The sequence below is a fragment of the Solea solea genome, chromosome 19 (assembly GCF_958295425.1).
Source record: "Solea solea chromosome 19, fSolSol10.1, whole genome shotgun sequence".
Classification (NCBI taxonomy): Eukaryota; Metazoa; Chordata; class Actinopteri; order Pleuronectiformes; family Soleidae; genus Solea; species Solea solea.
In genome coordinates, this window is record NC_081152.1 from 11,704,575 (window position 1) to 11,719,660 (window position 15,086).

At 44.7% G+C, this 15,086-nt stretch overlaps 1 protein-coding gene across 4 annotated transcripts in view; it reads left to right on the plus strand.

The window, feature by feature from the left end:
* The first annotated feature begins 811 nt into the window (after positions 1-811).
* Positions 812-15,086, plus strand: part of LOC131446110 (mediator of RNA polymerase II transcription subunit 13-like) — a 73,929-nt gene continuing 59,654 nt past the window's right edge. For all 4 annotated transcript variants that reach the window (XM_058617110.1, XM_058617111.1, XM_058617112.1 and 1 more), the window contains exon 1: positions 812-2,548. In XM_058617110.1, coding sequence (XP_058473093.1) covers positions 2,477-2,548 — 72 coding nt within the window. In that variant the 5' untranslated portion in view covers positions 812-2,476. The remainder of the gene's footprint in view (positions 2,549-15,086) is intronic.

Consider the following 15,086-nt stretch of genomic DNA (forward strand, 5'->3'; position numbering starts at 1 on the left):
TAAAATATGAAAAAGAAAACCCCTTGTGACCATGTAGGATCCCCTTTAAAAGACATTTTCATTAATTTATCTTTTTGAGTGTGTGGCCCCAAGCATGAATTAAAAGTGTGTACATTTGAGTTGTGAGTTATTTATTTATTTAATTATTATAAACTTAAAACAAACATGCCTCTCTGTGTGTGTGTGTCACACACACCTTCATTTCACCCTTTAATTTAGCCTAAATAGATTAATCGTGTAACACACACTGACATAAATTAGACCAGGGCTCCGCGAGAGTGACCCACATAAACAGATCTTATGAAACAGTATGAGCTCACAGTAAGACACCCTGACCTCTGTGTCTGTCACATCCTCTGTTGTGAGAACACACTTCCATTATGTAACCAATGCATCACAGAGTGACAGCCACGCCGTGAAGACACACACAGAGAGAGAGAGGGAAAGAATCACCACATAAAAATCACAATATATGGGATCTCTCAACCGGAAACAGCGAGGATACATTTACAAACAATGAAGAAATCCTCGCCGCTGCTGCTGCTGCTTCTGCTGCTGCTGCGTGTCGGCGCGCGCGAGTGGCACGACGCCGCGCGTCCACATCCAGCCTCATATCAAAGGCACAAAACACTACTGTAATCCCACACTTGGATCACGTGAGCACAAACTTGGCCGAATAGGAAGGCGAGTCTGGGTAGTGTAAGCTTCCGACCGCCATTACATTACATTATAATGCGTGGTGGGCTGGACCGTCGTGCGCGTAAAGGAGAGCGAGAGAGAGAGAGAGCGCGCGCGCGAGAGAGAGAGAGAGAGAGAGAGGGAGAAAAAAAACCCCATGCTGCTCACACAGCGGCGCGCTCTGCGTTAAAAGACAAACAGACGTGACACACGGTCAGGATCCACGCACACTTCCACTGATTTACCCACACAACAACGCGCTCAGGCAAATAAACAGCGGGGAAGGAGGAGGTGCAGAAGAAGAAGGAGGAGGAGGAGAAGGAGTCACCGCTGACACCAAGCTCGTTTGAGAGTGAGGATGTAATTCAGTCATAATCAAAGCATTTTTTTTCTCTCGAGGAAGAAGAAGGGGAGGAGGAGGAGGAGGAAGGACATGCTTTTAAATGTCGAGTGTTTTAAAAAAAAACATTCTGCAGCGCGCATCAAAACCTTTATGTCACTTTTGCCTGAAGTGTACATGTAAAACAAATGTTTTGTTTTTGTTGTTTTCGCGTGCGTCAGAGTGTGAGGCTGTCGAGGCTGCGAGAGGAGGTTCCGTAAAGATATAAAACTGAAAGGAAGGAAGGAAGGATTTTTTCTAACGTCCGTGCACACAGAGAGCCTGCTGCTTGTCGTTTTCCTGGCGGTGGAGTGTGAGAATAGTTTTTCCCTCCCTCTCTCTCTCCCCCCCTCTCTCTCCCTCTCTCTCTCTCTCTCTCTCTCTCTCTCCCTCTCTCTCTCTCTCTCTCTCTCTCTCTCTCCCTCCCCTGTGTGGACGCTTTGGCTCATGATCCAGGGTTTCCAAGCGGGAGTCCGCTCCACATCGTCCGCCCTGCCACGGAGGAACTCCGGGTGCTTCTCTTTTATTTGATCCTCGAGGAGAAATCCCTGCTCCTGTGCTGCGTTTTGTGGATTAAACGTGCCTGTTTGTGTGTATGTGTGAGTGTGTATATGTGTGTGTGTGTGCGTGTGTGTGTGTGTGTGTGTGAGAGAGAGAGAGGCAGTCAGTCGGGGCTACATTGTGAGAGGAACGGTTGTGGTAAGAAAGACGGCTATAAATAGCTCATGCAATTCTCGAAAACTATCACAAGTGGTGCATCAGCTTGTGGAGCAGCAGACGGAATCAGATCTCCTGCATGTTGCCCTCTAACGCCTCGGCTCTGAGTGGATTGTTTTGCAGGGGTGTGTTGTGATACAAGAAGTTTTTGACTCTGATTTCACACATTTCCCCCCGCGGAAGAACGAGGGAAAGGGGTCGCCTCCTCCATGGATTATGATCTTTTTTAAAATGAAACTATTACAGGAGAGACTGATATGGAAACGGGCTGATCTTCTTCTTCCTCTGTGTGTGTGGATCGAAATGGATCCGTGTCTGTGCAGCTCTGCGTCTCGACAGCGGTCACATTTGGAATCGCCTGACCTGGATTGTGACTAACAAAAAAATGTTTTGATCCTCTCACACGCTTGGATTTACAACATTCTAGATCTTCTTGGAGAGGAGGAGGAGGAGGAGGCGGCGGCAGAGGAGGAGGAGGAGAAGAAGAAGAAGAGAGGGGGGTTAGACTTTATGGATGCATTCGGCACTTCTTTCTGAAAACGCCCATTCCTCTGTCCAGAACATCCCGAACCCATTACCTGGACCTCTTGTGAGATAAGCCCGATTGTGTGGGCACACTTGATTTGTTAGCCCTGCTCGGTGCTGGATACCGATGTAGGATTTCGACATGCCCAGCGCTGACGACCCCAACGGCGGACGATTATGACTACAACAGCGAATTGGGTGGCTAACGGGGCAAGCCTTGAGGACTGCCACTCCAACATCTTCTCTCTGGTACAGTATCCGAAAATAAATCATAGACACAGTCAGGCAGCTCTGATTGACAAGTCATAAGACCGTGGGAGGCGCGCGTAAAATGTGTCTGCTGTACAAAGGTGAACCATTCCCTCGTGTTGTTATTAGACAATCATTAACACGGGTTAGTAGAATAAGAGACAGCATACTGTATTCCTCCACGAATAATAAACTACACCATCCTCACACGCTTAAACCAACCGCCCCTACTTTATTATCTGATTCATCACACCGTGAAATAATGATTACAATACAAAGAATAACATGCTTCCAAGGCAGACTGCTTGCTTTGGCATGCATGAAACACAAGGGCTATAAGCACTCATGTCTCCCATCAAAAAGCGTTGTGAGCTCAAGCCATTATCCTCCTCTCCTTTAAATAATCAGTTCACTGGGAATCCAGCAGGAACTCTGTTGCATTGCCAAGCAACTAACTTGGACAGAAGGTGCACTGCTGCCTCTAATACTCCTGCAGTCACAGAACAGAGGAAAAGAGACTGTCTGATTTTTTTTGTTTTTGTGTGTTGTCCAAAAAAAGAATAGAGACGTTAAAATCAGTCGATGTTAATAATAATGACCATAAATGCCAGATAATTAAAATATTAAATATAGATTGTTAGCTCCTGAGAGGAAACTGTGATTTCAAACTTCTGTACGTACGGAAAACAAGGCGACGTGAAGCAACCACCGCTCACATCAGAGAGACAACATTTCAGTGATTGTGTTGTGCTGTGCTTGTACAAGGCACAGACACCAGAGGACTTTACTGTGTCAATATCAAACACAACCCACAAAAGAAAAAAGCCGTGCATGCATACCGCCAGGGTGAAGAGTGTCCTTTTGTCTTGGACGAAATGTTTCTTACTTATCTGTGAATGTGACTTGTATGTCATGCAGAGAGGAGCATGTCGATAATGCGATTGCGACAGATAGCAACGTGCATCCAGCACACAGCGGAAATGCCACTTTCACACTCAGTTTATCTGAAAATAGAGAAAAAAAAGAAAGAAAGAAGGTGTTTTTTTTGACTCTACTGGCAGTGTCGCTTATGCAGTGCTCACTGTGGGAAAAAAAAAAAAGAAAAGATTGAGCAGTGTGTTTTCACAGTTCTCATCCTGCAATCAGTGAGTTAACTCTCCTACTACAGCAGGCAGCCAAGTGGAAAGGCATGTGGTCGACTGAACTCAGGCACAGGCTGCTGAGAAACCACAACACCGGGGTCCTGGGGGCTTTTTTGAGGTGATCATGCAGGTTGTCCATCAGCAACAGCAGCCAGCCCCGCGTTACACTCTGCAAGTATCACCAAAAGCTAAACAAAGTGCCACATGGCACGGATTTAGAGGATGGGGAAACATTCAGTGTAGTTGTCACGCACTGCCGGAATCTCAAAACATTCAAACAAAAGCACTTGACGTATTTCCCCCCCCCCTTCGTGGATTTCACTCAGTCTAGGTAGAAAGGAATCGAAAATAGCATCCTTAGTTGTTTAACAGCATCTTGTCAGAGTCTCTGTGGACCAACAGTGAAATCACTCCAGTGTCAGACGTCCTAAATTCCCAGCCTGTCATCTCACAGTTTTTGAAAAGAGCGATTACGTCTCAGTCGAGGGGGTTCTCTTTCACCCACCGTGGCGTTGTTGGCCGCCGTACTGACCCCCCATGTACATCGCCTTTCAAACTGAGGGAGAAAGAGACCTTCCATCAGCTGGGCTTGTTGAGAATATTTATGACTGGCTGCCTGGTGCCACGGCGCTTAATCACTGGCAGGGCTCCTCACAGGGAAGTCCAAGACAGGACAGAACATTAATGACAGTTGTACCCTCTGTAACCAGGACACTGCTTAGAGGCCACAACTGAGACACAGACACACACACACACACACACAGAGGGATGCAGATTTCATCCTGATGTTGACAACAAGACAGATGTGTGCAATCAGCTGTACAAGTGGAGACCAAAGCACCTTTTTACCATAGGAAGCAGGGTTCGACGATATGGCAACAAAAAAAACCACTATCATGAGACCAGATTGTCAAGTAAGTCGATATTGATGATTATCCCAGACAAAGTCAAACCAGATCATTGTGGTTTTAATCTATTTTCAGGACAGTAGACAATAAAATGAGGTAAAACATGCATAGCACAGTGGATAAACATTATATCAACACACAGCATGTGGAACCTTTGTAATATTATAAATGAAAATTAATAAAGATACATATTGTTATGGCATTTATCGCCTCGCCCTAATGGAAGTAAATAAATCACATCAGTGGGGATGTAAAGATATGTATATGAATGACCGCTATTATGACCGGCATTCATTCACTGTCTTAGTTTCCTTGAATCAGACATTTTTCACTCTTTTTGGTGAACGATTATATTGTTTATTTTTGGGTAAATTACTCCCAGAAATGAAAAGGCAAAAGCCCTTTCTGGTGGGATATTTCTTATTTCTTCACCTCCCTTCAGGTCAAATTGACTCGATTGTTCTTAGAAAGGTCGTGTGGGTAACTAGCGAGCGCTCTCACCTGACAGCCTGTTAAACAGCATTCCAGCAGGCTCTCACCTCGTCCCTCACACTGATTTACTGGCTGTTACTGCGACCTGCATCATTATGAAAAGAAGCACCTTAGAAAGTGCCCATTCTGTGGGACTGTACGGGGGCTCAGCAGATTACTGCCATGTCTTCTGTGAGCCCGGTGTCAGATACTTGGAATAGCTGCGTTCACACAAACCCACAAAACAACTGTCTCGTGCGCCACTGATCATCCGTCTGTGACTAAAAGCAAACAGGACCCTCGTAAGTGGGAGAAAAGACCCCAAGGCTGGTGAGTTAAGTCGAGGTGGCAACGTAGGAGGGAAGGGTGGAGGACGAGAGGAGAAACAGAGGAATGTTTTCAGCTCAGAGAGAGAGAGAGTGAGAGAGAGAGAGAGAGAGAGAGAGAGCGGCTGAAGGACTGCAGTGGAATCTGTTTTCATTTTAGGAAAGTATTATGACTGATGTGCATTTCCTGACTGCTAGCCTCAGCCTGTTTGAGAAAGAAACTGAGAGTGAAAGAGTCAGAGCAAGAGAGAAAATTAAAGAGAGAAGAAGGCAATGAGAGAGGGAGAGAAACAGTCATCTTTCTGTGGACTGGGCAGGTTCTTATAACACCAAGTCCCAGCCTGAATGTGAAACACAAGGAGGAGACAGTTAAGAGCCTCATGACACAGGAAGCTTCGGTGTGTGTGTGTGTGTCTCTCTCCCTCTCTCTGTATGTGTGTGTGTGTGTGTGTGTTCTGTGCACACTGTTCACCAGCCAGACTCGGGAGACAAACTTCAAACACCATCCTATTGTGTACACACACACTCACACACACACACACACACACACACACACACACACACACACACACACACACATCAACTTAGAGACAGGAATAAAATACCCACATACCCACGCAAACATGTGTATCACAAATGCAACACATGCACACACTAAATCGTCCTCCCACACAGGCACATACACACCACGCGCTCACACCGCCGTTATCCGGGGAATGGAAACGCATCGCACACGTCCCTCGGACGCAGGCTTGTGCAAACACAGGTAGATGGCGGGGACCTTAATTAAAGGACTTCTCTCTGACACAGGCGTGTGGAGTGCCACACTGGTAATTAAGTGTCCTCAAGTGAAGGGCTAATGTGATCAACTAAGAGGTGCTCATTAGCCAAGCTGTATTCCAATAGAGATCTTGCATATATGTAATAACGATACTATGGTGTGGCATGGAAATAAAGTGCTCAGAGATGTGGCTGAGGGAGCACCGTTAACAGCGGGGCCTTGATTTATGGCAGGTGAACAACCGAGGCTTGTAAGAAGATGCAGGTAATCAGGTCTGGTGCCTTTTTAATATAGACTGTTTGTGTTGCCTCATTATTAATGGTCGTGGATATTGCGATGGTGCTTAGGGATGAAAAAGAGGCCGTGGTCACGTGAAGCATGCGTCACAATGTGCTGGTCGAGTTGTAGTCGATTTTCTTTCTGTGTGCTTGTGTTGATATTATGCCCGTGTTGCTAGCGATAACAAAACAACACTATTTGTCTCCCTTTGCTCTGAGAAAGTCTTCTCCCTCAAAGCTCTGTTTTCATCGTACAAAGCTGTAAAGTCCTCAGATGTCCTCTGGAGCCTGACTGGCAACTCGATGCTTAGCTGATATCAGCCAAAATTGGATGTACACGCTGTTACACACTGTGTATTTGCATTAATGCAAATGTCAATAGGCATCAAGAAATCGCAGAGGATAAATGCCAGTTATATGTCTGAAGTCATTGAGAAAACAGTGTCATTAGTCAACACAGTGGAATTCTGCTCCGTGCATTTTTGTGGTTAGAATTCTTGTCAAAATCTTAAGCACATAAAAAATGACGTGTAGATTAAAGTGTATGCACCTTGACCTTTTAAACTAACAGTGTCCCACAGTCTAATCACAATCATATACACATCATTTAAGAGAATAATCATTCAAATGTTAACTTTCATTTAAAAAGGACTAAACAGTCAGAAAGCACTGGCACTAGGATTGAGCTAAAAGGACTGAGCAGTGTTTTTATGTGTGCATTTAGTCTCCAAATATATACATAATACACATAATATACATAATATTTACTCAAACTAAATGAGAGTGCCTGTATTCATTTTAATAAAGTAACTGTAATACAAACTCATTTCTAGAAGATTTGGACCTTTTCTCTAAAAATGCAATAACAAGAAGAGTAGATGGTCAGTGTTTGTTGTGAAATTGTGAAAAAGTGAGTCAACTTTTCCACTGAGTCACTTTTTGTTTTAACTACACAATTTTTAGTTGTTTGGGAATTGTAGATGCTAACTTTTGCAGTTTAACATTGTGGAATGTTAGTCCATTCTTGCCGTGTACAAGATTGCACTGATTGATTGATTGATTGATTGATTGATTGATTCTTCTCTTATTAAGTGTTTACATCAGTTCAGTCAACAGGTCTGGGCTGCAGACAGGCCACTCAAGCACACACACACTGACTCAAGTGGAATGAGGCCCGACATTGCCCTGCTGAAGTAGACATGACGTTTCTGGTAGAAGACAATCGTCTTGACGGGAGCGTACTGTATGTCTCTCAATGGTACCTTCACATAAATGCTGACCACTGTTGCTCCCATGCCATCACACATTAATACCAGTCTGTTTTTGATTCATCTCTGGCACTTGATGTCCATTCCCCCCCCCCCCCCCCAAAACTGGGACTCGCCTGACCACAGAACATGTTTCCAGCGTCTTTCGGTCCATCTCGGATGAGTTTTCATCCTGGAGAACTTGATGCAGCAGCGTGACAGTGACTTTCCAGAGTATTCCGCCGCTCGTGCGGCTTTGTCCATCATGTTCTCATCTACTGCCTGAGAGTTCTATGTTCACACACATTCAGCAGGAGTTTCCGTCCCCTGACTCCTTGAATTTCTTCACAATATTATGTACTAAAGAGGGAGGCAGATCGACGTTAGAGATAGAAGCTATCTTTGAACGTACTCACAAGTCTTTCATGAGGTCTGACACAACATGATGAGCGTTTGGTCGATGCTCTTTTCAGAAACAAATTTCATACCCATGTCGCCAGTTAACCTGCTAATTGTGGAACCGTCCACAACAGTGAGACTTGCGTAACACGATCAGTCTTGCAAACGGTCCCAAATAGTTTTGAGTGTGATGCAAACGTCACATTCTATATATTGAATATGAGTTTTAGAGTTGTATGACACAGAGGAATATCACACATGCAGGTCTTTTAGTTGGCATGTATAATCATATTAGAGCTGCAACCAACGATTATTCTCATAATCGATTCATCGTTTGGTCAGAAAACCTTAAAAAAAATGTTGATCGGTGTTCGCCAAACCTGGAAATGATGACGTTCTCATGGGATTTGTCCTTGAGTAAAGACGAGGCCGACACAGGTCAGCTGCTGGTGTTTAACTGTGAAAACTGTGAGTGCAGCTTGTATGAAGATGTGTAAGGACGACAGTGAAGATGCTGCAGTGTCCTCTCGCACAAGGAGACGATCAGTCCAGGTTTCCAAGGCAGCAGCCTCACTCTTCTGCGACGTGCCCTATGATGCAGCTCCATCTGGTTACTTCTCACTAAACAGTCGTCGTCCCCCCGCCCCAACCTGTGCTCCGGGCTCTGTGCATCTGCAATTCTGACAGCTAGCACTGGCTTCACCTTGAGCCCGTGTATACGGCGCCTCCTACTAATCTGCTCCTGTCACTGCTGTGGGAATTCCTTGTCATCGCCCGTAAGACTCGGCCAGGCAGGGGCCCACCTGTGTGAACATAGCATTCTGTATGTAGTGACACACACACACACACACGCACGCAGGTCTCTCAAATAGTTTTCTACCACAACAAAGTGACTTGTAAATAAGCGTGGGTTAGCCACTGACAGAAATAGGGCGGCGTACGGTTTGGGAACAGGAAGACTGGGCTTTCCGTGCTTGTGCTTCTGTTTTCACTACACATCTTTTTCTCTCTCTCTCTCTTTTTTTTTTATTTCTTTTTTGCTGGTAAATTCTTCCGAGCGGAGTCACGTATCTTATCTGAGCAGTAGGCTTGTCAGGGCTCTGCCACAGAGGTGAAGAACAGTTCAAAGACAGGCGGGGGAGGGCAGGTGTGCGGTGGGGGAACCACCACTGGTCCTGGGGATGGAAGTGGGACGGGATGGGCAGGAGTATTTTGGAGCACGGTGGCTCGAGTGTGAAATATGTAAGCCCTGCAGTGCCAGCTGTTTTCTATTCTTAGTGCCCGCTGGTGTTCCTGCGTGTGTGCAGGGCGAGTGCTGAGTGGGTAAGGAGGATTGGCAGGAATGAGCCAGAGCTGGTAAGATCAAGCGTTTGCGATAGTTACAGAGTTGACCAGTTAGCTGGCATATTAACGGACAGACATCTGTGTGCATGTAGTTGGTTAATGAATGTAGTGGAATAAAACGTACAGTGTTTCCCTCTGTAGTTTGAGGTGGTACGTTTAAGGTTTACCTTGAACATGTATGGGTTAGTACTTAAAGCTCTAGTGCATAACTTTAAATAATGAATGTCCGTTACATTCAAACCATTTCCCAAAGCATTCACACAACACTCTGTGCAGCTCTCTGTATTTGTCAGCATAGCAGTGCTTTAAATCTCGTGTCAGTGAAATTCCCATGCTGCACACAGGAAGTGTTTTTTTTTTTGTTTTTTTTTTGCATCAAGACTGACAAGGAGGAAGCACAACAGCGTTGCACCAGCATAACATGTCAGCAGCAGGTTGGATTACGGCTGAAAATGCCAAGAGGCGCCTGTAGAAAAATTCAGAAGTGGATGCTACTGCTAAAAAAACCCTGGATATTCAGCAGAATGAATACAATCTTAAAAATAAAGTGACCGACAGCTGACAGTGTTTTGATAACGAGAGTGAGTAGATCAACGCCGCTCTCCCACCATCTGTGTTCAGAGATGTGTGCACTGCCCTGGATTGTGACTCGAACTCTGAAGCCCGTTGTCTGGTTGGTGAACCCAGTGACAGGTTGCAAACAAAACTGCACTCGGTGATGCTGCAGGTCCATGTGTCATCCCGGGGGAGCCCCTGGCTTCACCCCGGGGGAGAACAGTTTGCCTTCTTTTCACCTGACTGCAGACACCATGACAAAGAGAATTTCCTCTAAGGGAGATATTGCCTCACTTGTAGCCGGGGCAAATATTTTCCGCAAGCCAGACTGCTTTGCCAATATCATGGTTGGCTGGGATTCAATTGCAGTTAGAGCACACTTAGGTTAAAGGGTGTCTTTTAGCGATGCAAAAACCAAGGGAGAGAGGGAAAACAGCAGTGTCGTCTGCTGTGCTGTTGCAAATTCTAATTATCATGTGTTCGTGTTCCATTGCGGGATTATCTGTGGCCAATCAGACGGGCACTTGATGAGAACAAGCACATTATGTGCAGACTGTTGATTCACAGGCGTCGGTGGCGCATTGATTCTTCCCGTGCTGCCAAACGGCATCGTCTCTCATCGAGAATTAGGCAGACACCCGTGATTTTTCAGATTAAAATGTGTACAGCTCAATTGCTCTTCTGGCTTTTGCTGTGAAACAGATAGAGAGATACAGAGGGTGTTAAGGTAGGGTGGTGAACGTGAGTGGGATTACATACAGTGAAACTGTGTGACGCGTGCGTGCTGAATGTGTAAGAAGAGCAGAGGACGTCTCGTGTCGCAGCTCTGATTGGCTGCCACTCCTAGTTTGTGAGCAAACACTGGATTACACACAGCAGCCAGGTGAGTTGCAGGCTGAAACCTGTTCAGGTGTGACCTATAGTGCTCTACCTGTGTCCAACATGTACACACTTTACACTCCTTCTTTGTAGATTATCTTAAAAAAAAAAAGCCATGCTGACTTGTGTGGCGTTGTCCTTTTATCTGAAATAGCATCCCAGTGGGCGAAACAAAAAAATCAATGTAGGAAATTACAAGCCAAATTAGATATTTTCCCCAAAGAAGCTTATGCTCCATTTGCCCAATTTCGGGAACAATCAGACTATTAAGTACTTGTAAGCATTTCTGTAAGCCACCATGCAGTGCTAATTGTACAGCGACTGCACTGATTCATCTTTTAAAAACATTCAACTCATTCTCTGCTGAAAAGATCATAGTAGAATAAGCACCAATCAGGAAACGGTGTCATCATTTCCAAAGTCTCTGCTTCCTGTTTAGACCACAGACTGCGTATAAAAAGGGACAGAGAGAGTTGCAAAAACTGACTTCTGTTGTTGTGAAGTCTCAAGATTTGTGATTTGACTTTTTCAAACCTGCACTTTCACAGACATCACCTGCACAATTATCCCGCGAGTGGGAGCATCATTTACAAAACTGACATCATGTGCCATTTAAACAAGACCTGAAACTAGCAACTGAGACCATTAACTCCCAAGGACAATGTTTAGTGATGCTTTAAATTGAGTGAGAATTAGGCTGAGTTTCCCAGAGACGAGTGATTTTTTGCCACCGGCGGAGTCGGGAGTGAGGAGTGGAGGGAGGTTCCACAGTGAGCTGAGCCGATGCTAAATGTGTCGTCACTGCAGGACGCAGGAATGAAACCCAACAATGCCAAACTGCAGATCAGTTAAAAAAGACGTTGTTCACATGCGTTAATCTCCAAATTAGCAATTTCTAAAATCTTAATATTTAACAGAAGAGTCTGGTGTATTTAGCGACAGCACTGCTGAAAGCCGGCGATCGTGAGCCAAATCACAACCCGTTCCACCGGATTTTAGTTCAGTGACTGTGTCAGACAGAGTCTGTGATCTGAGATCTGGTTTTTCTTTGCCTTCCCATGTGTAAATGTGCCACAAAACCGAGTTGTCAGCCCCCTCTGGACACTATTGTACAGCAGCATCTTTGCTGCCTTCTGGGCTTGGCAGCGCCTAAGACGATTATGATGGTTTTAAGGACTATGCTGTCTTGTATGCTCTAGCACTGATCTAACACGGGTTGATAAATCAGGCTATGAAAACTTGAGCGCCTCGTAACCCCAGCGCTTTTTGTTTGGTGACGCATGTACGACACCCTTGATAATATGGTAAGCCAAATTTGAAGTGATGAGTTCCAGCTGTGAAGGGACTCGCGGAGCCTCGTGCAGGACAGACGGCCTTTGGAGACACAGACTTAAAGTTGGCCTACGCCGATTCTAGAGTAGGAAATCGGAAACTGCTCCAAATGTTATGTTTCCATTCCAACCCTGGAGACAGAAATCTCCTGAATTCCAACAGATGTTGTATGTTGCCTAGCAACTGTTTTTTACTTCACACTCTGTTTTCCTTGTGATTCTTGGGTTTTTCTGTCTTTGTCTGTGTCTCTCTCATTTCTCCTCCCCTGTGGGTTTTCACAGTTTAATTAAATTACATCAGAGACACTCGTAAAGCGGAGAGTGTTTTATTTATTTGCATGTTAATAATTTAGGCTAAGCAGGGCCACTGCTGTGGCTTGTCCCTTAATGCTGTAAGAGCAACCTGACGCTGCAGCTTTGTGTTGTCTTATTTGCCAAATTGCCGGGGATCTCGGCGGCTTTTTTTTTATTTATTTATTTATTTTATTCTATGCGGCGGTGCGACTGTACACGATGTCTCGCTGTTCTCATTGGTCTAGCGCTGCTGTTGTCTCCCGCCTCATGCCTCTCTTTGTGTCAGGTGAGAAGTCATGGCTTGATGGAGGCTTTCTGTGGTGTGATTGGCAGGTCTATCCGTCACTCAGCCCTGGGGACTCTCGCTGCTCTAATTAGGTCGCTTGGCTTGCTCACCTCCCAGGGCTGGATGCTACAGCAGAACACAGATCAAATGACGGTCCCTTGTTTTGTCGGGACGTAAAGGTGGCAGCAGAAGGCAGAGAAAAAGCATCTGTTTAGTGTCTGCAGCCCCAGAGGCCTTCTCTCTACACCTGTTTAGTGCTTTTGTGTCGCTCCTGCTCCCTCACAAGTGCAGTAATGTGCATCGCTCTTCATTTGTGGTGTAAAATGCCAGAGGGGAGCATGACTCCTTGTGGGTTAATTTGATTTCGGTGGGTTAATTGATGAAGGGGGAGTTGTTGCCTGTTCTGATTTCTGCCACTGGCTCCTCTAACTGGTGCCTGCTGACTTAGAAGCACAGCCAAGCGACCTGCAGCACGTTGTCTTTGTCTATCATTCTTTCTCACGCTTGATTTTTCATCAAAACTGCTTCACTGTTGCTGCTCTGATGCGTTCAAGGAAGAGCCCATTAAAGTTGTATTTCACTCATGGTTGATTTGGTGCTACCATGGTTACTGTGGTAACGTCAAGTGTGGTTTAATGCTGTGGCCGACACTTGCAGCTGAGCAGCTACTCGGTTAGAAACATAACAGAGTAGCAACTGGTGCCGGATCCATCACAGCAGAGCAAAGCCCACTCACTTTTTTTTTCATATTTCCATTATTTTGTATTATGAAGCACAATGTTATGCTGCCGAGCTTGTAGCTTAGGTACAAGTTAATTATTCAAACTTCTATTGATGAGAACAGCTGTGTTCTGTACTTTATCCTCTATTTTCCTAGCGAATGAGACGTGTTCAGAAAAAAGGTGAACTGTTCTTCTAAATCAAATAAGAAGAAGGCTCATTTTCCCATAGACTTCCATTTAAATTGAGTTATTTTTTTGCGATCAGCAGATTTGCCCCCCTGGTGGGTAATTCAATATATCGGTACTTCCTGACTGACTTTTAAATCAAGATTAAGGTCAATGCCAAGCACAGGGACAAGTGCGTTTAGTTTTCTTTGACTGTTTCATGATCAAATCCTCCCTGTGCTTTGACCACTTCTAGTACGGCTGCGACGCGGCTGAGTAAACGCTGAGGCTGATATCAATGAGATCAATGCCTGATAAGACGTTCATTCATTATTTCCTGTATTGTTTGAATGGAAATGACTGCATAGAATTGTAATTGTACTGTGTGTGAAATATCAATCAGTCAAAAATTCTTATCACAAATAACATGAAGGACTGATTCTATTATATGTGTCGGATAAATATCAGCGGTATCTTAAGACTCCAAGGGATCACAGTGCGGATCTGAACACAGCCCAACTATTGGCAGATTGTCAAGAGTCTAAACAGATTTGACGTTGATGAGGAAGCTATATGCCACTCTGACAGAGTAAGTGTTTCACTTGTGCCAGAGTAGGTAAAACTGCTGATACAAGCTCTCGCGCTCTCTCTCTCTCTCAGTTGCCTTAAGTGCCTCCTTTGTGAGACAATCAGGCTGCGAGCCTCTTACAATGTTGTTAGATTCCTAAAGAAGTGGAATCCCTCTCGTATGGAGCTTTTATATACTGTATATATATATATATATATATATATATATATATATATATATATGTGTGTGTGTATATATCCTGACTTCTGGCAGGAGCCAAGCAATGTCTGAGTTCATGTTTGGAGAAAGGACATAGAAGTGTGTGTTTGTGACCTAAATCTGTTACCACAGTCATTTGATAAGATTTGTCTTCCCTTATAGGGACAACAATCAAGTCCCCATAACATAAACTATTACATTTTAAGGTGAAGACATGTTGTACAGGTCAGGCTGATGTTAGGGTTAGGGTTAAGGTTAGGATTAGGCCAGTTGTAGTCGTTATGTTTAAGGTGAGAGAAAATCTCCAGGAAATGAATGTAAGTCATTGTGATGTCCTCTGAGGTGATGGAAACCAGACGGTGTGTGTGTGTGTTTTTCCTACATAGAAGCACAGCACAAACATGCATTCACAGCTGCATGCTGGGAGGTTCAAAAGGTCCATTCAAAAGTTTTTGGAGAAAGAGCAGGAGGAGAAAAATATGTTGAGTCTGCTGAGTGCATGTCAAGTGTTTCCCTTTCAGTCGTGTTATCTAAGTAATAGAGGTTTCCGCTGCATTGTAACGCCCCTGGGCTTTTACAACATAAAGCATGTACACTGTATATATATATATATATATGTGTGT